Below are 26,735 nucleotides of genomic sequence, written 5' to 3'. Positions count from 1 at the left end.
AGCAGCCCCAGCCCGGCCCGTCCGTGCCGCGGCCGCTCCGCCAGCCCCCGCCTCGCCGCTCCTTCGGCCGGGGATGCCGCGGGCGCGCCGGAGGTCGCGGCTCCTGGGTACCGCTACCGGCGCCTCCGGGGCAGCGGGCGGAGCGCGGCCATCCCGCCCACAGCCGCCGCCAGGCCCGCGGGGGCTGCCGGGCACAGCCCGACCGGCGCCCCCCGGCACCCTCCGCGTGCGTCAGACCGGAGACGTGGCCCCGCGGCGGCGGGGGCGGAGCGGCGGCGGGCGGAGCGCGGCTGCGGGCGGCCTCCCTGCCCCGCCCGACCCGGCCCGGCCCTGCCCGCCGCTCTGAGCCCCGCACCGCGCCGCGGGATGTTCGCGCTGCCGCCCGGCCGCTGCCCGTGACCCCGAGCCGCACGCCCGGACGCGCACCAGGTAAGCACTGTCGGGCCCGGCTGCCTCTCCCGGGGCGCTCCGCTGCCTGCGCCGGGGACGGGGCATCGCCGCGGGGAGGGGGCCCCGGGGTCCGCGCGGGGACGGAGCCGCCCCTCAGGGCCCGGCCCTGCGCCCCCTCGGGGAGAAGAGACCGGGCCCGGCCCGGCCCGGCCCGCGGCTGCCGGGGCCCCGCTTTGCCCGCCAGCGGCATCGGCGGTGCCGCCTCCGACCCCGGGCAGTGCCGGAGAAGCCAAACTTTATCTGGGGTCGCCGCCGTCCCCTCTCCCGCGGAGGGCGCCGGAAAGCGGCCGCGGCAGCCCCCCCGTGCTCCATCCATCCCACCGCATCCCTTACCGGGCGGGGCAGCCCCGGGGCTGCCCGGCGCGGCGGTGGCCCGGAGCCGAGCTGGGCTTCCCGGGAGCGGGGCCGCCGAGGGGGCAGTGGTGGGAAACAGTCGCCGTGGAGACGGGCGGCTTGGGAAAGCCCGTGGCCGTATTTTCCCCGAAAACAAGCCCCAGACCAGCCCGCATTACGGGGAGGATGTAAGCAGGACTGGGAGGCGGCGGTCCAGCCGCACTCCCACCGCGCCCGCCGGTCCCTCCGCCGTCCCTGCGCAGGGGCTGCGCAGCGTCTCCAAGCTTCGGAGGGTCCTGGCAGGTTTCTGCCGCCGGGCCGGGAGGGTAGCGCAGCCCCGGCGGCACTGCGAGGCTCCGGCATCCATAGCTCGGTTTTTGAAGAGATTAAAAAAAAAAAAGAAAAGAAACAAATCCTGATTTTAAATCCGTTTAAAACCAGCTCTGCCTTGCCGCAGAGTGATGAGCAGTTTTGTCCTTTATTCACCAAGTGAGTTTCTCCAGTTCACTAGAAAGAGTTGACCAAGCAAAATGAGAGGCTTACGAAAAACCGCTGAATGTATCCTATCAGAATTTCATGAGGGTGAAAGTGTTTAAAAGTAAGGAATTTAATTCCTCAGATAAGTATGTTAGTTATGGTTTGGCTTTTTAATTTTTTTTTTTTTTTTGGAATTAGTACTTCCTGTGACGAGAGCCTTAGTATTATTAGCACCACTGTTTGAAGACAACCATGTACATGTTTACTCCCACAAAGCACTCCGGGTTTGAATGATGCTGTAAAAGATTGGACAGGCAGAAAAGTGCTTTGCAAGATAGTGGAGAAAAACATGACAACATTGGAAATAAATAATAATTTTAAAAATCTCCCTTCCCAATTCAACCAAGTATGTGTCTTGCCTTCTTCCTCCTCCTCCCCCCCCACCCCCCCTTCCTGCCCTCGGGTATATTAGCTTTTAGTTTTCTTTTTGGTATGATGAAAGCAGTCAGGAGGGTAGCACTCCCCTGGGCTCACTCTTCTCCTGGAAAAACCTGTTTGCTCCCGTGGTGCAAATCAGCATGGAGAGCTGGGCTGAGCAGAGTTCTGAGATGATCCCTAATTTTAACCTGGCCTTGGATTCCTGCTGTCTCACAAGTGCCCGTGTCCCTGGGCTGCCAGCAAGGCACAGCAGCTTGGTGCTGAGCACCTGTGGTTTCTGAATCATTTCCTTTTCCAGTTACTTTCTGAGTTTGCTAAATTTGTGGCAGCAATGCTGCTGTTTTCTTCCAGTCTGAATACTGACAGGCCATGCTAGAGGTTTTACCATAATATAACTTTCTGTGTGTTTTATTTGTTATTATTTACTCTTGTAAGCAGTTTTAGAAATAAGCTTTCTGATGGAAAGGCTAAAAATCTAGTTGCTTTGTATGCCCAGTATTGGAAAAGGCTAGCGCTGGTTTTCAGTGAAAAATGAAACCAGAGACTGCTAAATTCTCCTTACAAGTGCTCACTCAGTGCTTCGTGCTATCTTGCAATCAGTTCCTGTACCAGTTCAAGTTGATTTCCTGAGGCAGCCTCATCCCACCTCGGTATCTGGCTTTTGAGGCCCACAATAAGGAGCTCTGACCAGGAGGGGGGCAGCATCCGGGCTGGGCAGGCCAGAGCATTAAACAATACTCAGGTGGCCTCAGCTCCAGAGGGACAACACAGTGAGACCCAAAATAATGAACTGGGTCAGAGTGCTGGGAGGAGCAGTTCCCCTGATTGTCCAGTGACCTCAGTTGCAACTAGTTGAAGTGGGCCCTATTCACCGCCAGAAAGGCACTTCCCAACCCAAGGCTTTTTGAGTGCTGCGGAAAGTAAAAAAAAAAAAAAAAAAAAAAAAATTGAATTACCATCCAAACAATTCACAATAACAGGAGCTAGAGTTTAATTTTACAGTTTTTTCCTCTTTAAGAAAACTTAGTGGAAAGATTCTGTCCTCATTGTCAGAGTTGTGAAGGGCAGGGGAGGGACTATATAGTGAAGAAAACACTGAAAATGAAACAATTGACCTCAGGAAAAAAAGGAAAAGAAACCTTCTAAATACTTTAAAACCTTACTTAATAAAGCAAAGAAGCCATTCTCCTTCCAAAATGATTTGTCAGAAGAATGTTAACAAGGGTTGGATTTCACACGGTCAACATAATGGAAACTTTACTGTCTTCTTCATCCTTGAGCTGTTTACCCAGGGATTTTGTGTGACAACACTGTTGCAAATTCAAGCTATAGTGCAGCGAGTTGGGTTTGTGTTTCTAGGATCTCTTTCAGGCTAGGAAGATACTGGGTTTGATTCAGCCCTCTTGGCCAGGTGTGAGTATGTCATTTGTTCCATTGCTTTCATTCATAACACAGGGCAGGCACTCCTGCCTTCCCATACCCAGGCAGGCAGAGGGTGTTAGAGCTGTCTTTCAACCTGACAGACCCTAGATGAGCTTTCACTGTATTCATTTTACATTTTAGTGCCTGGCACATGCAGCTAATCGGACACAGCATAAACTTTACAACTGTATCATCCAGAGAGTCACAGGTTTGGACCAAGATGGGGGTTTATTTGGAATTTTTCCAGTACAGTTTCTGTGCACTGTCTCCTTTTCCCTTGAAGGACTGATTTACAACCTAGTGTTTGATCTGGTCAGATTTTTAAAAGGTAGGATAATACCATGCATGTGCTTTGCACATTTCCCACTTGTTTGGGAGAATCCTATGCGTGTTTTTTCTCGGTTTTAAAGTAAGACAAAGGCCTCCCCTGAAGCGCAGGATGGCACCATTCTCCACAGAAAGTTGCTAATGCCGCTGTTATGTCGAGCGTATAAAATTCCACTGAATTTGCACCAGAACATGTAAAAACATTTGGTCCTGTACCATAGTATTAAAAATCCATTTCTCTCTCTGTCAAAGTAAACTTCAGCTTTTCCATTGACTTCCAGGTGAGCAGAATCCAACCTTTTATACCAGCTTCTAATCCTGGGTTAACCTACCAGCTGCTGAAGATGGAGATGCTAGCTCACATCTCCCTTCAGTGGCAATAGTACATAGTGATTTTTTATTGATGGAATCTTAAATTCAGCAAGCCAGCAATAAGACTGCCAACATGCTGAGAACATTTCCAATTTTATTTACTTATCACTGAAAGGAAGGTGGGAGTTTGGACTAATTGCTTGCTCTGGAGCATATAGTGAACCAGAGCACGGGTCAAGCCCTGCCCTGAGCGTGCAGCACTGTAAGATCTGATACACATGTGATTTACAGCAGAGTGCAACAGCTCAGAAGTGCAGGTTGCTGTCAGAGGGTTTGGTGCTCTGAAGAAGGACCATTATAGATCTCATTTTCCAGTTGATGTGAATGTCTGATGAGCTGCCTTAGGGGTAGGTAGTTTTCACCAGTGTTCACAGACTGTATTCTCGGAAAAGCCCCTGGTTTAGTGTAATGTGATTAGAAAGAGTATTTGCTCTCTGCAGTCATTTAACCATGATGATATAATTTCAAAGAGCTGCACACCTGCTATAGTGTTGTCAGAATCCCCTCCCAGCAACAGCTTTGATCTCACAGTTGAGGCTTGATGGAAACAGCCTTTTTTTTCTGTTTTGTGCAGCAACAGACTTTTTGGTGGAATGAGGTGAGAGCTAATCCCTCTTTGATGGTCTATGGATGGACACTGTCCTGAAAAGGTCCAATAGAGAAGGTAGTTCTGGCTTTCCAGTTCATGATCTTTAAAAGTCATCTTATGTGAATACCAATTCTGATTCTGTAGTTATTAGTGTATATTTTTGAGTGTGTGTAGATCACATGCAATTTACGTGCTTGAATTTACCTATGTTAGTCTTTCTTATTCTTTCAGGAGTATGTGAGACCATGAGTTTATTTTTACTGTCAGGGATTTTTGTAACAAAGGATGGTTTGGGGTAAGAAAATCCACCAGCTGCTTCAAGCTGAGAATACCTGTATGTTTATCCAGGTGTTTTGGGATCCATGTTTTAGGAGACTATCATGAAATTTTAGAAAGCTCTTTTGTGTTACATGCAAGTGGGAGCAAAAAAGAGTCTTTATATGAAAAAGTCTCACAAATCATGAAAACAGGCATTTCTTTAATGTTTTTGGCTCAGTCACTGCATAAAATGTTTTTAACTAACTTGTCAGATGGTTGAACTGCTTAAGACTCAGAATGGACCTTTTGTGCTTCCTGTCCCAATTAGGAATTAATTTTTAATTATATCAGCTGAACATTTTTTAATATGAGCATGTATTAGCTTGTATTAGCCTCAGGCACCTATTTCTTTGATAATGAATGGCACTGATTCGTGTAATATTGTCTGTTCTGTGACATTCTACAGCATTGTTTCTCTCTTCATTATCTGAGTATGTTAAATAGTGTTCATGGAAAATCTGGTATAATTTTGATTAAAACTTGATGTGATTTTATTTTTTCAATCATTTAGATACATTTCAGGAATTCTAAAATATCACTTACTGCGTAGTTTCTTGCTCTGTTCTTTGGTTTGCTGTTAAAGGCTTTCACTCACATTAAAACCATTTTGCAGCTCTGGAAAGAGGGCAGGCATCTTGAGTGATAGCCCTGATAAACAAAGAATGTTACTCCCAGAGCTGAAAAATGGTAAGTATGGCCTTTGAAGTAGTCTTTGACATGGAAATGCGTAGAGTGTACTTTCCTTTAGATTTGGAGAAATAGCTCAGCAAAGCCAAGTCTCCACGCAGGCCCATGTGCTCGGTACGAAAAGAACTATTGATTTCACTGAGACTTTATCTGGCAGAATCTTGCCCTGAACAATTTTTTGTCTTTAGTCCAACCAAGTTGAAGTCAAAGAGCGGCTGACAATAGGAAGTCTTTTTGGTGTGTAATACATGAAAAAGTCCTATGACTCAGTTGGAACAAACAACAAGGTTATTGTCTGGGATTCATTGCCAAAGCAGCACTTACTGTGTATGTAGGTGGAATTTGCAACATATATTTTGAAATGCAGTTTATGAAAGTTGCTTCCTCTTTATGTCTCCTCTTTATGACCCTTATTGTCTCCTCCAAGTTTTTGGTTCAGGTCTTTGAGCTTCCACTGCCACAGCAGAGGGTACCAAGAACAGAGCAGGGGTATTTGCTGCTACCTCTGCACCATGCTTCTTCCTGGATATTAGTCAGAGGGGCAGCTGAAACCTAATGTACACTGGATGCTTGCAGTGTCGACCTCAGGAACTTGGAGGGAAAAGAGTGGACTAGGTATTCAGCATGTTTCTGGAAGTTACACCCTTTCCAGTTTTCTCCAGCACTAAATCCCCCGTTGGCGTCTTGCCCATGATTGTGGTCCTGCGGAGCTGGGGCTCTGGGGAAGCTCGGTTGTGGCAGTTGACATAATAGAACACAGCTTTCCAGTTGTTGGTTGGGACCTTGCTGGAGTTCAGGTGGCACAATCTAACTGTCCCCAGTCAGTGCACCTGGAAATGAAACCCCTTCCCTACTCTGAACAGCTGTCTCACAGGGGACAGCCTGGTGGTGGCCAACCTGCTTTCATCATCATTGGCACATGTGCAGCCCTTGTGAAAACTGCATGAGTTTCACACGTTTTGTAGAACCACCAAACTGGGTACTGGAATAATGTCTTCTGTGAGCTAATTGTATTTGGTCTGTTCCTCAGACTGTCAACTAATACGAACTGTGACATTTAATTTTGGTAATGTCTACTATGAAATAAAATTCACTTCAGTCACTTTTCAGGGAAGTTTTGACATGCTATCAGTTTAGATTCAGGCATTGCAGAAAACTGGAGAAAACCAATGTTACGATTTTTGTAGTACTATTCATTCATATTTCCCACCAAAGGTACTAAAGAAAGTAGATACCTTTCTGTTTTGCAGCTGGAGAAGCGTTGGCATGGTGGGTTGATGTGGCGTGCCCAGGCTGTCCATGGCCGTGTCCCACTGGGGACTCCTGACTCACGCTCTGTTGTTCCTCCAGGTCACATTTCCTCACCAGCTTCAGCCACAAGGACATGAATTTGTTTGAAAATACAGTAAACACATGGACTGTTAAAAATAACTGTTTGGATGCAATGGTTTGTTTTTAATGTCTTTCCAGTTCCTTTACATGGGATTTATGTTTAAGAAACAGCATCATTTGTTTGTACTTCTTACTTCAGAGTGATGGTATTTCTTCCTATGAAAATCTCTTGCAATCAATGGAACAAAAAGGGAGCCATCATGTTTCAAACACAGGCAACACAAGCCAGTGTTCAAAGTAGTTTTTCCAGCCAAAAAATTTATGCCTTTTTAAAAATTATTTTTTAAATTGAATTTTATATTACAGGAAACACCAATGGCACCTAGCAACCTTCTGAAATGCTACAAAAGAAGAAGTCAGTAGCAGAGGTTTTATTGTATGTTACATGGGAACTGACCAAGCACCTACACTTACCAAAATGCTGGACATCTTGGTCAGTGCAAACATGTAGCAAAATAATTCCCAAAACTGAATGTCAGGGTAGTTCAGACATTATTTCGCTGCATGTACAATGTGTGTGAGAATACACAGATAAGAATGGAGCATAAACCTCTTGGGAATTAGGAGTTACTAATTCCAGCCCTTATCATCATATTTCCCCCTTAGTCTAATCTCAGTTTCCCAGGCTTGTTGTCTTGTCCCCACATCTACTTTTAGTCCTCTCCTGGTTAGGTGATGAAGTGAAGCAGGTCCATTATCTGTCATTTGTGGTGCCAGCACAGGCAGTGCCAGGAGCTGTGAGGGGTTTCTGGGCACATGCTGAAAATGTTCGTCTGCTAAGATCAAAGGACACAAACCCACAGTTTCCAAAGGTTTATAAATTAGGCAGCTGTTCACACTGCAGTAAAATCTGTGTTCCCAATACAGAGGTCAAATTTTGGGGCATGGATGATCTGAAAAGTTATAAATGAAAAGACCACAATTTTTGTAGGGTTCACATCCAATTTGTTTTCCTAAGCTTGTTTCTAGAATGGTTTGAACAATTATTGGCTAGATCTTCATTCAAATTTTGTTTTAAATTACACTGATCTTTTCTTATGGTAGTTTTGGGGACCCAGTCCCATCTAAAAATACAAATTTGACAAAGTTATAATCAACAGAATATATGACTGATGATAGCACCAAGCCATTTTCATTCCAGGCTGTGTCTATCAGCTCTGGCTAGAGGAGACTGTCGCCCTAAGCCCTCGGGCTCTGCACAGACCAGAGACTTTGTTTAAATAGCCTCTTTGAGAATACATCACTATCAACCTGACTGCAAAACTCCCTTACTCATGCTTATTTAACTGTCTCAGTGTTCAGTTCCAAAGCAGGTAAAAACAAGAATGTAAAATTCTGCTTTTCAGTGGAGCCTCAGGTCCTGTGCTGAAAAGCACTCCAGCTTAATTTCACCTCCTGGCCCATTGGCTGAGGCCGAACAGCACAAAGCACGTGAAAAGTGATTTTATGGTATTTGTGCAGAGTAACAAGTGTTTACAGTGAAGGACTCTGGAGTTTGGGGTGTGCAATGCCTTGTCCTGTGTAAAAACCCCCTGGTGTGCAGCCCCTGCACACGTGGCCCACAGCCCTTGGGCTCTGCTGAGTCCCTGCTGCCAGGTCCCAAGTTTGTTTTGTGTTAAATACGAGCTGTGCTCTGTTGCTTTAATGAAGATGAATATGCAATAAATCATATATGGCAACCAACCCAGAGACCTTGCAGCGCTATTCCCAAAAGGCATTTCATAATTTATCCTAACATGCAGTATGTTTAAAACAGCCAGGAGAGCAGGATTGGCCTAGCATTTTCTCCTTTCAGTAGATCCCTGATACGAAAGACCAAGCAGCTGGCAGCTCTCCTGACAGCACAGCACAGGCAGCCCGGAGGCCAGCTTGTCATGGTGGGGAGCAGTGGCAGGAGCTGCTGGGACTCTGCCTCAGTGAGGAACACATGCTGTCCGACCTGCCCGGGTGAGAGAAAGGCAGAGCCTCCCAGTTATTCCCTTCTTTTTGCTCACTGTGCTGCTTTTACTTGCCGTGTCTCTACAGGCTGTGCCTTGAAAGCTGAGGTGGGGCAGTGGGAGCGGCGGGTGCTGTTCACTGGTGGCGGAGCCCTCCCCAGCAGCATGACCCTTTAATTCTCCTGAGGGCTGCTGCCAATCCACACAGTTACACTCCATAAAATGAATGAAGTGACTCTATGAGAATCCGCTTAAAAATAGCAACCAGTCACCTAGCAAGAGCTGGAGCCTGGGGCCTGGAAGGTGCTACAAGCCAAAAGCAGCTTTGTTCAGGGTTGTACCAGAGGGGCAGTTCTCTGAGCAATAATGTCTTTGCTTTGAGAAGTGTCTCAAGACGCAAGAGGAATACAGCTTATTGAGGGGGCGTGTCACCCTCCATGTCCCCAAGTGTTTACCCATCTGGCACCGTGTGTCCTGTCTCCGACTGGGGTCCCTTGTGTGCTGCTGCAAGGCAGGGCACAGCTCCTCGGTGGACACGACGCTGCGGTGAGCACCTCACAGTGCCTACCTGTGAAGCATTACGCCAAGGCCAGGGCTTGTCCCCAGGGCTTTGTGCTGTGCCAGCGAGCAGTGCCAGCAGGGCACGCTGGTCCCTTGGCTGCTGTGGCTGGTGGCGGTCGGGCTGGTGGCACCCAGGCCCACAAACCCCCCGCCTGGAGCTCCCCGTGGGCAGGAAGTTCAGGAATTGATTTCCTTTGTATTCTGCTGCGGACATCACGGAGATTGTCTGGTGCCTCGGTTTTCTCTTTAGCTGCACTGGCAAGAGCCATCGTTACTTCCAAACTGTCCTCACTGCTTTCCTTTATTCCCTCTGATGTAAACCAACTGCTGAGAGGCTGCTTTGCTCCACGGTGCGGCGTTTCACAATCAGCCTTTGATTCAATCTCTCGATTTATCAAGTCTTAATTTGTTTCCAATACTTTTGTCCCCCCTGACTTGGATCTATTTATTCTCCTTTGCGCTTTTAGGTCACATTAATTTGTTGTGTCTCACTCCTAATCTCCCATGCATTAGCTGATTCCTGTAGTTGGGTTTTCTGATGGAGTAGGTATCACATTTGTACTTTGATTCAAGTATTTCATCTTATTAGGACATATTCATTTTCACTCACCAAGTTTTCTACATTTCTTAGAAATTCTAAAATAAGAATCCCTACTAATTTCTCTCCCCTCCGATGTTTTTGAGGGGTTTTGTTTGTTTGTTTTGGGATTTTTTGTTACTGCTTTTTTTCCTGTTTGGGTTTTTTATTATTATTCTTTTTATTTAATTTGGCAAACCCACAGCTTTGTTCTGCAGCACTGCTTAACAGACAGTACAACTGGTTTTTAATCCAAGTTCCTTTTTTATTTCCTTCTGGTAGCTGAATACCAGATAATTTATCTCATGTACCGTTTTCTTTTCTCTAGGGTCTGAGGATTATTAAAAATGTAAGAGAAAAAAAAAGAACAAGTTCTGGTTTTAATTGAAAAGAATATCCAATATTTCGAACTCTAGTATTTACTAAAGTAGGTTAGAATAGTATTTTACAGTAAGTCAGATGCCCCATTTCAGCTATAATGTATTGTGCAATTAAATAACATTTTGAATGTGAGTGAACTGAAATTAGTAATGCAGTCTTAGTTTTCACCAGATGAAATGTTGAACTCCTTGTCTTTTATCTCCTTGTTACGAGGAGAGATAAGAAACTACAGTAAGTAGTGTGCTGTCCCAGAGATGTTGTCCTACAGTAAATGGTGTGCTGTGACTTGGACTGCAGTGTGACTTTTTAGCATCCCTTGATTTGTTCAAATTAATGATTGACTGAATCATTTTATTGTGTGCAGACCTGGTTTGTGTGTGATTATTTGAGTCTGCCAGTCGTGCAGCTTTGGGTGCAGCAGTGGGGAAGAGCTGGACTCTGGACATGGCCAGGAGGGATTTTTCAGGATTGCTCTGAGCCAGGTGGACCTGCTGTGTCTTTTCTGAGGTCTGAGTTGCTGCTGATAGATGTCCTCTCCATCCCTGGAGAAGCCAGAATGGAAAAAATGCTAGAGGGAAGTGGGAGACAAATGAAAAGTGACTTGGTGTCATTTTGCTCTGTGTGCAGATGTCAGCAGTGCTGGTAAGCCTAGGCTGCTCTGCACTTCTTTCCAGCATTTTCCTTGATTCTTAGTACAGGAAGGGGAGAGGCAATAGGGTTCCTCCAGTGAGTGTTGGAAAATGGTTTTCCTACTTCTTCACATTCAATTGCCGTGCAAAGTTTCTTGTGAATGTCTTTTTGCCCTAAAGCTAAAAAATATCATCTGCTGGTAGACATTGTTGGGTTTTTTTACTGTTACTTTCTGTGCAGTACTATTGCTGTTGTTCAGTAACGTTTGTTTTCTTTTTACAACAATGTAGGAAAACGTTAGATGGGTTTTGATGTCTTGTGTTGGACTGTGAACCTTCCACCTCCAGAGATGGGTTTTCTAGGATGGCTCAGAGAGGCTTTATGTGTGCAGCTCTCCCTCGGCTTGGCCCATTAATCGGGTAACAGTATGTGCACTCTACTAATGAGGAGTCACGCTATGCAAACAACAGCCTCTGAAGGGAACAAGGGATCAGGGCAGCATGTGTTTGTGGTACTAGAACCTATCTGCCTTCATCTAAATTCCCCATGTATCACTTAGGAGAAATAAAGCAAAAATAGAATACAACAAAGACCCCTAAAAATACATAGTGAAACCTGTAAGAAACAACAGCCAAATGATTTTTTGGTCTGAAAGCTGTCCCTGCACAGTAATTTGCAAGATAATTTCCAGTCACATCTGCTGTCAGGCACTGCCCTGATTCAGTGCTGACGCCTTTCATAACACTGTGGCTCAGATCCACGGTTACTTGGGTGTCTAACCAGTCACTCCTGGGTCTCCACACGTTTCCGTGCATGTGAGCACTTGTGCTTTGTCAAGAATCTCCACTGCAGGAAACATAATTTTGTCTTCACCTGACACTCAAATTGTTTATACTTTTGAAAAAACCCTTACAAATGGGATCTCTAGAGGCTGTGCCATCAGAATATGAAAAAGCACTCCTAAGCCATTATTACGGGGCTGGGAAGTAAATGTCATGGTTTTAAAGCAATCTGTTGATAGGTATTCTTGGGTGTACTGATGGCATTCTAGTCAGCCAGCTGGCCTCAAAACCTGAGCCAACAGTAGTATATGTGTTACAAAACTTTGAGCAGGACTGTTGCATGGCAACTGTTTAGCTAACATTTGTATTAGTGGAATTCTTTGAGAATTTTCGATGTTTTTCAATGCTTGATGGAAAAAAAAAATGAAAGCTTACCAGCAGCTACTCAGTCACCTGCATTTTATATGGAAATGGAAAAGAGAAGGGTAATTCCTTACCAATGGCAGTGGAAATGCATATGGGAATGGAAGAGAGATTGAGCATGATGTTCTTCAGCTCAGGTGCCACTGGGAGCTGCCAGCAGAGATTTAGCTGCAGGATTGCTGGGCATGTACTTAAGATCCACTTTTCCCACCAGTATTTATAAAAGAAGAGTGAAAGGCAACAAAGGTTTGTCCCAGCAGCTACCCCAGCTTTTCTCTCCTGTAGAGGTGCATCTCCCCTGATATGTATGCTAATACTTGCAAGACAAGCACACAAAAAGCAGAGCTGTGGTTCCTGGCTGCCTGCCATTTGATAGCAAATGCTGCATTCCTCCACCAGCGCTGCAGCAATTCAGGCCTGTTGGCAAGGGTGCTGCCAAGTCTCTGACCTGGCTGTGTGAAGTCAGGCTTGCATTGCCGTCATTTTCACTGATGGTCTGTTAATCTGGAGGTGCTGTGGGGGGACAGCCTGCCTTCCTCTTGGGGATTGCCAGTTGTGCAAGAGGTGTGTGCAGTTTTATCTGGGATCGTAGCCTGCATCCTGAGGACAGACTTTAGAAGGACAGGAGGCTGAGAGAGTGTCTCCTGTCTGGCCAAGTAGTGCTTAAAGCAACATGGAAGGGTTGCAGAAGGAGAGGGGGCTAAGGAACAAGAGTTTTTATGCTACTCAGCTGCAAAGCCCCAGCCTAGCTACTAGCACAAGTTCATTTACAGACTTCATCTTATGCCTTTGGAGACTACAGTACCTTCTGAGGATCAGCTGGGCAGGCAGAGACACAGCAGTCCCTGAGAAGGTTCCAAAGTGAGCATTCTTCCATACAAGTATGGACAGTTAGTGGGAGTCAGTTATTAATCTTTAGGATGGCTGCACACCTGCAATGAATTGCAGCCATTAGGGCTTGAATCATTCCCTTCCTGTTCCCTGGCTCTGAATGAACTGAATCCCTTAAGTTCCTGGGCAGCCTCTCAGCAAGTGTGTGCTTATCACTAAGCCTGCACACAGATGGATGTCACCAAAACCATGTTAATGGGTCCCAGTGTGCAGCTGAATCAGGATTATAGACTTCCAGTAAAACTGTGATATTAAGTGATTGTGGTGAGCATTTATGATGTTAGTTAATGGACAAATTTTGTTAAGTGCCCTTGGGAGTATTTTTGTTACATTCCCATGTGAATTTATCTTTCCACTGTAACTTATTAAGGAGTTTCAGTACTGGTTGGTCTCAGGGATTCAGTTACACATCATGCTGTAGGCTTTAAAATCAGTTGCTTTGCCCGTACATGCTCATGTGTGAGCTGATTTTTCAGAGGACGTGATGATGTAAGCCTAGACATCTGAGGTGAAGATAAAGCCCTTGATCTGCCTGTAGTTTTGGTTACCTAAAGCACTTTAGGAACTTGCACTCAAAACATAGTAGATTTAAAATTGCAGTGAGTATGCACAAAAATATTCCAAAGCATTCCTGAAACCACCATGAGTAAAATTGAAGTGAATGAAACATGGTAACTAAAAGGGTGTGTGAAGTTTGAATGCAGGACAAGCATTTCAGGCAGGCAGACCTTTGAGATCAAGGCTAATGTGTATGAAGCTGAACATCTCTGTGTATAGAATGGGCTGATTTTCAGGGATGCAGAAGGCCTCACTGACCCATCAGAGATGGCTGGAGTCAACAGAGAGAGGGATTTGCCTGCCTGCATGGATGGGATCCCAGGCTCTCTCTTCCTCACAAGAGCTGCATAAGTGACAGCATGAGCATCCCTCTTCTGAGGTGGGGTGTCAGTAGCTGGGAACTTTTATGCCACATCCTGGGAGTTCCACTCACAGAGAAGGTTTTTTCACTTGCTCACACAGCGTGAGCGGTCTGAGCTGCAGGAGACTGAGCTGGCCTTGCTCTTTTGCAGGACGATGATTCCTGTGACCGAGTTCCGGCAGTTCTCAGAGCAGCAGCCGGCGTTCCGGGTGCTGAAGCCCTGGTGGGATGTGTTCACGGACTATCTCTCCGTGGCCATGCTGATGATCGGAGTGTTTGGGTGCACGTTACAGGTAAATCAAAGGGACAGAGGTGTGGCGGGTGCTCTCGGGGCTGCTGAAAGAAACACCACAAATGAGGAAGGGCCTTGGAAAGACGGTGTCCCAATTTGTTTTATCTCTTGGGCTCACCATGAACAAAGCAAAAATGTGCTGGTCCCAGGATTAAAGCTGTTTAAGTAGCAACATCAAATAACACAGACCAGACTTTTAGCAGCTGTGAATCAGCAGAGTTGCACTAGAGTCAATGGAGCTGTGCCAGCTAAGATAAGAGCTGTTGGTTTGGCCGGTGTCTGGATCGCTGTTTTCACCTCACTTTGGTGTAACAGAACAGATTGTCAGCTTCAGTTCTTATTTGTTACCATTTTGCTGTTTGAAAGTTTAAAAAATGTAATTTTGTAATTCCTGTTTTTCTTTATTTTGCAAATGTTAATATTTCTGTCATTATGCTTTAAAGGGATTTGAAATTATTGTGCTGATTTTATTAACACCACCCACAGCTAATATTATATCTCTTCCATTCCAAAACATCTCTGAGGATGCTTACACATAAACAATTGACATTACTGTCAGTCACTGTTAGTTACATTTTGCTAAAGAGCCAAAAGCAGAAAAGAAATGAAAAATACTGTTTGGGATGACTCCACAAAAATATAGTACTGGCTCAAACATGAATCTCACGTTTCTTGGCATGACTTTGAAATGGACTTAAAGGGACACATTGACAGAGCTCTTATTTCAGAGGAATTTGCTTACTTACATGGCCTAGGATTTAGATGTACTGTCTCTCAAATTTCACATGAAATCAACTGTAGTTTTGCCTGTATTCTCCATTCTCAAGTATTTTCAGTTGATACAACATTCATGTTTAAAAATCTCTTTATATAGAGCTGAATTTTGCATTAGTAGATAAGTATTTGCTTAACCACACAAAGTAAATCATCTGTTATATCTGTTAGCTGTTTTAAGTTTGCCCACTTGATTGGAGGAAGCACAGTGGAAAATGATGTGTGGAAAGACTGAAATAATAGACAAATTTTTTTTTTTCCAACTTACTGTGAGATACATAAATCCAGGATATAAGTAAGGGTGTATATCACAGTAGCATTTACAGACATAGATTAACTACAGAAGTTTTTGATGTGCCAACAGTTATGGCACTGATGTTGTTCAAAACACATGTGGTCTTATCTCAGCCTCTCCCTACACCAGGGTGGATCATCAAGGATCATCTGATTTTGGTAGCTCTTGTTGCATACCTTATATTTATTGCTTGCAATAGCCATGATATCAAAGAGTATATCTACACTACACACACGTTGTTAGTTTGGGCTAATCCCAGTTAGTCATTCAGGGCAAGTAAGAGAGTTCCTTGGTTTATCATGGAGATTAGCATTTTAAATTCTGACTTATAGGGAGCCTTGCATTGAACTCAGAACTGTTATCCCAAATTAAACCAAAGGTGATTGGTCTCTAAGGCACTCTGAACTCCATCTGTCAACATGGATGACCACCCCAAATTAAGAAAATTGCTTTTTTTTTTAATTGTAGACAGCCTCAGGAACAGAGCTACGTTTTTTCCGTGAGGTGTATATTCCATCCTACAGAAGCTCCCCATAGAGAGGGACTTTTGACAAGGGCGTGTAATGATAGAACAAGGGGAAAGGGCTTTTAGCTGAAAGAGGGTAGGTTTAGATTAGATATAGGAAGAAATTCTTCACTGTGAGGATGATGAGGCACTGAAACAGGTTGAAGTTGTGGATGCCCCATCCCTGGGAGTGTCTGAGGCCAGGCTGGATGAGGCTCTGAGCAACCTGGTCTAGTGGAAGGTGTCCCTGCCCATGGCAGGATGTTTGAAGTTGATGATCTTTAAGGTCCCTTCCAACCCAGATCATTCTATGATTTTATAACGACTCTATGTACATGTGTGAGAAACTAAATAAAATTTGTCTATGCACACACAAATGCCTTTAAAGGACTGTCCTTATCTGTCTTTATGAAGACTGAAGATTATTAATGTCCCAGTCCAGATATGCTCACATTAGCCCTTTGTCAGCCATTTTTGGTGTGATAAGACATCACAGTGTGAGAGTACAGCCACATGAATGCAGTTGTGCTGCTTTCAAGCCTAAGCTATCTCTGAACATTTTGTAGCCAGGGTGCATACACCTGGCAGTAACAGTCTGTCTCTGGGGAGAGCAGTGCAGAAGATCCCTGGTCTTTTCTGGAAGCATTCCCTACATTTCTCCTTTTTCTGGATTGTCTCAGTGCCCTCTTATTCAAATTATGGAAGGCTAACCATAGATAGAAAGGGGGGGCCTAGTTCTTGGCATATAGAACAAGTGTCTTGTTGAGAATAATACTAGCACAGCCTGTGGGGCCAAGTAGCAGGCTGTGGGGAGGAATGCCTGGCAGCTGGAGGAACTCCAAGGACAGGTACCCATTGATGCTGCTACCATTGTTTGTACATCAGTTCAAAAGATACCTTTTTGTGTGTTCCAGGTCATGCAAGACAAGATAATATGCCTTCCAAAGCGCGTCCAGCCTTGCCAGAACCAATCTAATAGTTCAAATGCGTTTAACACAATCCCTGATACCACTCCCCTTCCACCACCGAAGCCATCCACCCCTCCAGCTACAGTTGAAATGAAAGGACTCAAAACTGATTTGGACCTTCAGCAATACAGCTTTATAAATCAGGTGTGCTATGAACGGGCCCTGCACTGGTATGCCAAGTACTTCCCTTACCTTGTCCTTATACACACACTGGTCTTCATGCTGTGTAGTAACTTTTGGTTCAAATTCCCTGGATCAAGCTCCAAAATTGAACACTTCATTTCAATACTTGGCAAATGTTTTGATTCTCCCTGGACAACAAGAGCTTTATCTGAAGTATCAGGGGAAGACTCTGAAGAGAAGGATAACAGGAAGAACAACATCAGCAAGTCTAATACTAGTCAGCCAAGCACTGAAGGCACTTTGGTCAAGACGCAGTCTTTAAAATCAATCCCTGAGAAGTTAGTTGTGGATAAGGGAACACCTGGGGCATTAGATAAAAAAGAAGGTGAACAGGCCAAAGCACTGTTTGAAAAGGTGAAGAAATTTCGACTGCATGTTGAGGAGGGTGATATACTCTATGTCATGTATGTTCGCCAGACTGTACTTAAGGTAATTAAATTCCTTATTATTATTGCTTACAACACAGCACTTGTCTCAGAAGTTAATTTTACAGTAGTCTGTAACGTTGATATTGAAGACATGACAGGATACAAGAATTTTTGCTGTAATCACACAATGGCACATCTGTTCTCTAAGCTTTCTTACTGCTACCTGTGCTTTGTAAGCATCTATGGCCTGACTTGCCTTTATACACTGTACTGGTTGTTCTACCGTTCACTGAAAGAATATTCTTTTGAGTATGTTCGGCAAGAGACAGGAATTGATGATATCCCAGATGTCAAGAATGACTTTGCTTTTATGCTTCATATGATTGATCAGTATGATCCTCTCTACTCCAAGCGCTTTGCTGTTTTTCTGTCTGAAGTCAGTGAAAATAAGCTGAAACAGCTGAACCTAAACAATGAGTGGACTGCAGATAAACTGCGACAGAGGCTACAGACAAACTCCCACAGCCATTTGGAGCTACAGCTTTTCATGCTTTCTGGACTACCAGATACAGTATTTGAAATTACTGAGCTGCAGTCTTTAAAACTTGAAATAATTAATAATGTAATGATACCAGCAACCATTGCACAGTTGGATAATCTCCAGGAGCTCTCATTGCACCAGTGCTCTGTGAAGATCCACGGTGCCGCCTTGGCTTTTCTGAAGGAGAATCTCAAGATCTTGAGCGTCAAGTTTGATGACATCAGAGAACTTCCACACTGGATGTATGGCCTCAGAAATTTGGAAGAGCTTTATTTAATTGGCTCCCTGAGTCACGATATTTCTAAAAACATTACACTGGAGTCTTTTAGAGAGCTTAAAAGCCTAAAAGTTCTTCACATAAAAAGTAATTTGTCCAAAATCCCACAATCTGCAGTCGATGTTTCAAGTCACCTGCAAAAACTGTGTATCCATAATGATGGCACTAAGTTAGTGATGCTCAACAACCTGAAGAAGATGGTCAACCTGACACAGCTGGAATTGGTTCATTGTGATTTAGAGCGCATACCTCATGCAGTCTTCAGCCTTCTCAGTCTTCAGGAATTGGATCTAAAGGAAAATAACCTCAAATCCATTGAAGAAATAGTAAGTTTTCAACATCTGCGAAAATTGACAATTCTAAAGCTGTGGTACAACAGTATAACCTACATCCCAGAGCATATAAAGAAACTCACCAGTCTAGAGCGGCTTTCCTTCAGCCATAACAAAATAGAGGTTCTTCCGTCCCACCTATTCCTATGCAACAAAATCAGATACTTGGATTTGTCTTACAATGACATTCGCTTTATCCCGCCTGAAATTGGAGTTCTGCAGAGTTTACAATACTTTTCCATTACTTGCAACAAAGTGGAGAGCGTGCCAGATGAACTATACTTTTGCAAAAAACTTAAGACTCTGAAAATTGGGAAAAATAACTTGTCAGTCCTTTCACCTAAAATTGGTAATTTGACATTGCTCTCCTACTTGGATATTAAAGGCAATCATTTTGAAATCCTTCCACCTGAGCTCGGTGAGTGTAGAGCTCTGAAGAGGACTGGTTTTACTGTAGAGGACAACTTGTTTGAAACTTTGCCTTCTGATGTCAGGGAGCAAATGAAAGCTGAATAACTTCTTGCTCAGTTTTACAGAAATAACACTTCTACCAAAAACACTCTAGAGAATGCATACTCTGAATATGCATTTAATTTGTCATTATTTTTTTCTTTTTCAAATCCTTTCTGTACAAACAAATTTGGAGTAAGGACTACATATATTTTTAAATAAAATTTTCTCATATTTTTTCACTGTTTTAAGATATTTTTAAGTTTGTTTTGCCCTGAGAACAAGGGCATCTCTAACTTAATTTTTACTGGTAAAAGTAAATGATTTTGTCTGCTGGTTTTTCTTTCCATTTCCTAATCCCACCAGGGAAACTGTGTTTAAGATGTATGCTTTGGGTTGCATAGTTTGTAACAGATGATTATATTGTCCTCCTGGTTATTGTTAATCCCTTAGGACATGGTTTTCAACAGGTGGTGCTGCAGTTGTTGAATGCCTTGTTTCCTCTTTTCTTCAGTGGCAGTAGAAGGTGTTCAACATCTAACAAGAACAAATATAGGCTGACAATCCCTTTTTACTTTCAACAGGGTTTTCTCAGATGGTCAAAGCTAGTAGAAAAGGTTCTTCATATGTTTTAACAGGTGAGAGGGGGCATGCAGAACTCCTTCAGGGCCTTTTGGCAATTCAGTCTGGCTGCCCATTCACACACTGCACTGAGCAGGAGGCACTCATTGCAATTTCCTCTCGGGTCCAGGAAGAGTAAAGTCACAGTTCACAGCGGAATCGGGACCAAAGTGACTCACGTTGAAGGTTTTCCAAGCAGTGCAACGGGATGTGACTGCCCATTTCCTACTAACTTGAGTGGAAGGGGAGCAATGAACTCACCCTATTGGAAATGTCAACTCAGCAAGATGAAATGCTGTCTTGAAAAACCCCGTCCTCCCCTAAACACCCTGTGCTGCAAGAGAGAAAGTGCCCTCTGCCCCCTCAGCCCACTTCCCCACCAAATTGTTTGGCACCTTCTAGGAATGGGATCCAGAAACAGCGCAATTGTGCTTAGTTTGTAAAGCTTCTGACAAGGAAATAGCCTCTGATGTGCTCCTTAATTGAGCTTGGGTAGCATAAAACCAAGCTTAGCACAGGAATATTTGCAGATTTGCAAAAATGAGATTAAATGAATACATTAATTTCTCACAAGTCTCAGCCTACCCAGCCTACCCAAGGACAGTGATGAAGGCTATGTTTTCATCTCCCAGAGAGTAATTAAATTGGAAATCATGCAGTTGGAAGTCTGCTCTTTAAAATAATGTAATCTCCAATGATTGTGCATCAGGTAGGGAACTTGACTCTCTGAAGCCATGTTCAGCACATTTATTTAATCCAGCCATTTGATTTCTTTTAGTCAGGTTTGAAAGGGATGTGCTGCTCACAAGCTAATTTAAGATAATCAAAGTAGTAAAATATTTTGCTGACACATATTTGAGTCAGATGCAGGCACTGGATAAATGTTTCACAAGAATATCTAGGAATAAGTATTTCTGTAGGAGGCAATGCTGTTCATAAATTGCAGAGGTTGAGTTGCTGATTGTTTAAATTTATGTAAAATATTTGACAGTTGTCAGATTGGTTGCTCTTAAATGTTTTCTAACTGCCATTGTGTGTCTTGAGCTACAGTTAATCTGAGTTCTTGAGCTTGATGCAAAAGCATACAGCTGGTTTAAGAGTATGACTTATAAAGGTGGGGAGACAAACTACAATGAGAACTTCCTCATTAGTCTGGGGCGTGCTATGCAGTCTGGTGTGTGGGCTTGCCACAGTACCAGTTCAGACTTATTTTTTGTGTTTGGCTGTGTTCTGGAGAAGATCCATGTGATTAATGGGTCAGGCACGAAGGAATCAAATCAATTTTTGAAGAGGTTTGATTCAGTTCTATTGAAGACCTATAACTGATGTCGCTGTTGCAAAAGCTACCCTTACTCGTGTGTGGAATGCACTTACTGGAACAGCTTGGCAGTATATATATTCTAAATGTATTTCACTTTGATGTTACGTGAGGAAGAGAAACATTTCATTGCTCATATTAACCTAATTATATAAACCAAAGTGCTGTTGTCCCTGATGAATGTAAACTGTTTGAAATGTCCAAGTAATTGGTGGAGCTGTATAGTTCTCTTATTTAGATTTTAAATATGGGATTACAGTTAAAGTTTTTTAAAAGGTCTTTATATTCCTAGATGTAGCATTTTAAATCCCTAATTTATTTTGTGTCTAATGTTGTTTCATGTGTAGTTTGTGGTCTGGTTTCTGAATGGAAATTGTGCACACCTCATAACTGAAGGTTGGAGGCTTGTTCTATGCCATATTTGTAAATACATCACTTAGGGGATGTGGAGGTTTTGTTTGTTACTGATTATATTTATACCAGTGCAACCCCTCATGTGGACACAGTTACATGAGTATAAAGTGCCTTGTGCTGGCATATCTTTATTCACTTTGCTAGGAATAAACTATACCGGTCTAAGCACTTTCACACTAATAACTGTATCTTCTCCAAGGGTTTGGTTAGCTGAGACAGCTTCATCAGTCTGACAGCTCACTGTCACCAAAAAGGGGCAGCTCCTTCTTCCTCCCATGCTCCCTATTCCTGCCACCATGTTCCAGCTGCTTCTCATGTACCTTTACAGGTCTGGTGCTGGTCTGATCCCTCCACAGGACAAATCAACTTTTTAAGCCAGCGGAAAACTATGCCAGTCTAAAAAAGGTACTAATTTTCTGCTGGATCAGCTCTCTAAAGGATTGGATGGATGCTAGGATGGGAGTAACAAGGGGACAGGACTCTGCAGTGAGGGTCTGTACAAGGAGAAGGTGGGTCAAGTCCCTTTGGAGGTGCTAGGTCAGTTCATCGTCTTGCCGAGCCACGTGCTTGGAGAACTGTGCTGTTTTGTGTAGAGCAGGGTTAGGCAGCTTTTGTGAGCAGACAACCCTCAGGCTCACAGTGGATGATAAAATATCACATTACTGTTAATTTCTTAATGAAACAAACTCAGGTAGCTGCACTGTTGACTTTTCTAAACTTCTTACTATCTAGTCTGGGGTGTATTTTCCAAACCCGTATTACAATAACTTAGAAATGAGTCAGCTGAGGGAAGATTGTTTCCTAATTCTCTATGACATCCAGGAAAATATGTAAAAGTGCCATATTTGCTCAGTGAATCATGTACTGCTCATATGTATATTCACATGCAATTCATACTAGACTTTTCTGTGACCAATAGTATTTGACTTAGAATGGATGGACATTTTGTGGACAATACTTTAGCATGGTTTGTATATATACAAAGAGTTTGTATAACTACTTATATTAATCAGGTGCCTAAAAAGTATGACAGCTCCAGAATTTAAGCAAGGCATTTTTTCATTATTGCTCAAAAATAGTAAAAATCTTACTTGGTAATGGAATTAGAGATGACAAAGATTGTATCAAAAGTAAGAAGACAACCTTCCTAGTACATTGACCCTGACAAGCAAATCTACTTGTGATCAGAATCTGGAGATGTGCATCTTCCCCTTGGTCAAAATTAGAATGGATGTTTGTGCTGACCTCGTGTATCCAGCCAGCCCAACAACTTTTGCAAATTCTGATTGAAGAGCTCCAAGTCTTATAACCCTTTTCTGGCACTTCAGTAATTCATGTGCTTAAGTGGTGACAAGTCCTGTAGGAATGCCAAGAAAAAACTCTGAAATTTGACCAAATGGACAAACTTAATTCTGTAGCAAGAATCTTAATATGATAATAGACCTGCATAGTGTTACATTGCAATATAGTACACCCAGAAAAAACCAGAAATAAAACGCTCTTTTGTAATAATGACCATTATCAGACTGCAATGTGATTATTTGTTTGGGAAACACTTTGTTTCTGGGTTACCTAAAAATCAAATAGAACCATCTTTTGGGTTTGGTCCCTTGGGAGGGTAATCAAGAAAATATGCTTAAAAAAACATCGTTACACTTGACAGGCTTTACAGCTGCATGGTCTCGCTTCCTGTGCACCTCCTTCCATTCCCTGACTCCAACAGCCAGCAAAATGGCCAGGAAAAAAGCCATTCCTGCTGGAGCAGCTCCCCCGCTCTGGTTCCTGTGCTCTGCCAAGGCTTGGGGGGATTCTGGGAGCCCTGCCAGCCTGCAGCAAGGGGTGTGAGGGTTCCTTCCTCCCCCCTGTCATGTGCCTGCACTGCCAGGGAAATGGTGCTGTTAGTCCTCGCATCTGACATACCCCCCTATAAATCTCCTGAAGAGATTTGGAGAGTGTTCCAAAGGCAGTTGGGCTGCCTGCATTTGTTGTGGGATGTTTTCCTCATATCTGTTTCTTTTAAGTTGTAAGGAATAATGTGTTTCAGTTTTGGTGTTTCATACCAAGAAGCACTGTCCTGCCAAGATGGAACAGGAATTACTTCTCTCTGGTGCTTGTGGTCCCAGTGGAGGGAGGAGAGTGGTAAGCACAGCAGCCTGAGTCAGCTTTGCCTTTGGATAAGGCCTGGCAGGGAGCTGGTACGGGGACATGCTGCCTCTGGGGCATGGTGGGCCTCACAGAAGAATTGAAGAAGCCTTGCAGACAGTGCAGGCTTTTACCTCCATGCTGTTCTTCTTGAAAATGTGGAGGGCTGGGAAAGCTGGTCCATTCCTCACAGCGCTGCTCCTTCCCACAGCCCACCAGAGATACCATCTCAGGGCCACATCCAGTGGGATGGGAACCATGACACAGGTGTAACCACCACAAGGATCCCTGTGGCAGTGTCAGCTGCTGGAGCAGATGTCACACTGCTTATTGAGAGTGCTGGTAGTAGGAGAACTTCATGACCTGAGGTAGCTGAGCCCTGAAAACCTCTTCTTTCAGTTTCCTGAACATGTATGCATGGGAGTGGGATTTAACTGGAGCAGGTACTGTGCTCAGGAGACTGCCAGGGCACAACCCCACCAGCAGCTAGGTCCTCTCTGTGCCAGCAGGCAGCAGTGCTAGGGCCAGTGTGTCCTTCACTTCATGCCAAATAGCTACTGGAGAGTCCCTGTAGCCATGACTGTTTGTTTGTATGTCTTCATAAACTGCATTTGAGAAATGCATCATATGCTTTGGTAAAAGAATTGCATGTCTGTCCTCTTTTCTCCTTTGGGGTGTACATGAAGCCCTGAAGAGTCAGATGAAAAAACAGTTTCTGGTTTTCTTATTTTTCCTCTGTGATTGCCTCAGAGGTACCCCTCATACCAAGGGTGTAGGTCTCCCCCCTGCTGCCTCCTTCTCCATGAGGAGCAGGGAGCAATGGCCCACAGGCAAAGGCTGGGAACACTGCAGGAGCATGGAGGCAGAAAGGGGTCTGACAAGAGGATGAGGATGAGCCCTTCAGCCTTTTCCCTACTGCCTTAGTGGCAGGGCAGGGGCATGCAGGCAGTGTCCCAGTGGGAGGGCAGCTCAGCACAGCAGCTCTCTGCAGGTCCACCTCTACCCACAGGTGCCTGGCGCAGCAGGCTCAGCTCCCGATTTCCATCACATGGGCTGCCCATCATCATGCTCTTGTCTGTAACACTGGGCGCAGAGGACGCGAGGGACAAATCTGGACTGGACCTGCCCTGTTCCCACTAGGATTGAGAAGGCTGGTGTGTCATGGGGGAACATGAGGTTGGCAGACATGCAGTGGATGGCAGTGGCCCCAGAGCTTCCGCATAAGGAAGCCCAGACCAGCATGAGGACCTCGCTCCAGTCCTTTGGCTCCAGGCACACGTTTGAAGGAGCTTGTGCTGGCAGAGAAGTTGTTTTCAAAAATACAATACCCTCAAGGAGTGAATTAATCATGGGCAGTGGGCTTTGGTGGCTTTTGTGAGGGCCAGATTCCCAGGTACCACCATGGGCAGCACTGGCAAGGTGTATGATCCCAGGGGTGTGGAGTAAAACACCTACATTGCAGGCAAGCTTGAACCATTCTACTGTCAAGAATGATTTTATCAGTCCATCCTCTCCCCTGCTGCCAAGCTTATGAAGATGCACCTAAAGCAGTGGGTATGGGGACCACATCCAGCAATGTCCTTCTTGTGACAAGGTGGCAGTGGCATGGACATCGAGAATGGTAGTGACAAGATGGTGCTTCCTTCCACACCTCTCTCAAAGGGCCAAATGGGACATGTGTGACCATGTCCCTTTACAGTGCCACAATTATACAAAAGGCAGACCTGAGCTACTTCAGACAACTGTAAGGTCCCCCAGGAACCAGACAGAGGTGGCAAGGGAATTTAGGACTTACAGATGCCCCAAGAGCCCCAGAGTACACAGAGATTTCAGCAAGGAGTCGCTTACTAGGGCATGTGTTGCTGCCAGCCTGGTATGATACTCTGGAGCATAGGCTGACTTGATTTATTGTGCTTTTACATTGCTGGAGTTAGAGGGCTACTAAACTGTCTGTCAGAGGAATTTTGTCACATGAATTTTATGAACTGTGGTAAATAAGTGTTGATGTTTTTCTGAATTAAAATTGAATTTAAGTGTAACCCTTGTCTCTTGCCAGCTGGGGTCATGTGGCACTGTTGGACTGGCTTGTGGAGACTGCCTGCAGTTCTATTTATTTAGTAAAATATTTTAGCAAAGCTCTGGCATCCTGTTTCCTTGCTGTGAGCAGAGAGAAGAAAGCAGTTTAAGTAGCACAAAACTTGAGTACAGTCACAAGGTTACCCTGAGGATCAAGTTGTTGGCTACAGCTAGGAGCTAGATGAGATTTTTACAAGTTCAGAACAAGTTGCAAACAAAACCACAGAGCAATACTCTCAGCAAAGAGTAACTTTGGGAAGCTGGAGTGGAGGAGCAAATACAGGCAGGATTAGTGCTTGGGAGACTTGTGATCTCATTTACCAATTTGTCCCTCTCCCAAGGCACGTGATCCTCTGCAATGCAGGGGTGCAGAGTGAGAAGAGCAGCCTTACTGTGGTTGGATGCAAGTCAGCTGGAAGTAGCAGAGCACTTCTCGCCTGTGTTTTGAAGGTGATGCTACCCATAAGGCAGTTTATTAGCCCACTTGACTGCAGCATCTCTGTGCTAGATGTGCTGAGGAGGACTGACAGCCTCAGAAGGATAGAATTCATTATTTTCTTTAAATATAAGAAATCTATTGCTACATCCTCACTGCAAGGTCTCAGTGTGCCACCTGTGTCATTTTGGAAACACTGACCCTTCTCACTGTTGCCAGCAGCACGTCACAACCCACACGTGGACTCTGGGTGGGGTAAGACATGGTAAGTGAATCCCATCACAGTTGTGTCCCTAGATGGTGGCTACAATGCTCCTCGGAAACACAGCCTAACCTTTGGGGGGGATTTTACCCCTACGGCTTCAATGAGCTGAAAGCTTCTACAAAGCCAAGGGCCTGGACAGTTTTTTCAAACTGGAGAGCTTATCAGGGGCATGAATCAGTAGAATAGACAAGAAAACTATCTGAGCTGATGGAAATGGCTTTGCAAGGCCTGGCACTTGCACAGTGGAAGAGCAACCAAGTGGTCCTGCCAGTTCAGGGCTGGATTGGCCAAGCAGGTAATGCTGGTTCCTCCTGCCCAAGCGGCCCCTCCCAGGAGCTCGGCATGGATACCCTGATGAACTGCCAGAGGAACTGCTGAGCACCTGCTTTGCCTTTTCCAGCAAGTATTTCTGCAGAGGTTGTGAAAGTGGGAAGGTCCTGCTTCCAAACTGCTGATAGCATCCGTTATCAGAAACCAGCGGCACAAGGGGCTCATCCCTGCCAGCACCAGCATCCAGGCACCTTGAGCGTCAATGATCCAGCTCTTCCACAGTACCTGTGCTGTTCACAGCT

General features: G+C 44.6%; 1 protein-coding gene across 1 annotated transcript; it reads left to right on the top strand.

The window, feature by feature from the left end:
• Positions 1–324: 324 nt before the first annotated feature.
• LRRC8C (leucine rich repeat containing 8 VRAC subunit C) lies at positions 325–22,762 on the top strand. Its single transcript, XM_048312917.1, has 3 exons — positions 325–429; positions 14,058–14,199; positions 16,687–22,762. The coding sequence occupies exons 2-3, from the start codon at positions 14,062–14,064 to the stop codon at positions 18,955–18,957; spliced, it is 2,409 nt and encodes an 802-aa protein (XP_048168874.1). The 5' UTR covers positions 325–429; positions 14,058–14,061; the 3' UTR covers positions 18,958–22,762.
• The last annotated feature ends 3,973 nt before the right edge of the window (positions 22,763–26,735 follow it).

The sequence above is a fragment of the Corvus hawaiiensis genome, chromosome 9 (assembly GCF_020740725.1).
Source record: "Corvus hawaiiensis isolate bCorHaw1 chromosome 9, bCorHaw1.pri.cur, whole genome shotgun sequence".
NCBI lineage: Eukaryota > Metazoa > Chordata > Aves > Passeriformes > Corvidae > Corvus > Corvus hawaiiensis.
The sequence above is the reverse complement of the archived record's forward strand: the minus strand, read 5'-3'. Positions and strand labels throughout refer to the sequence as shown.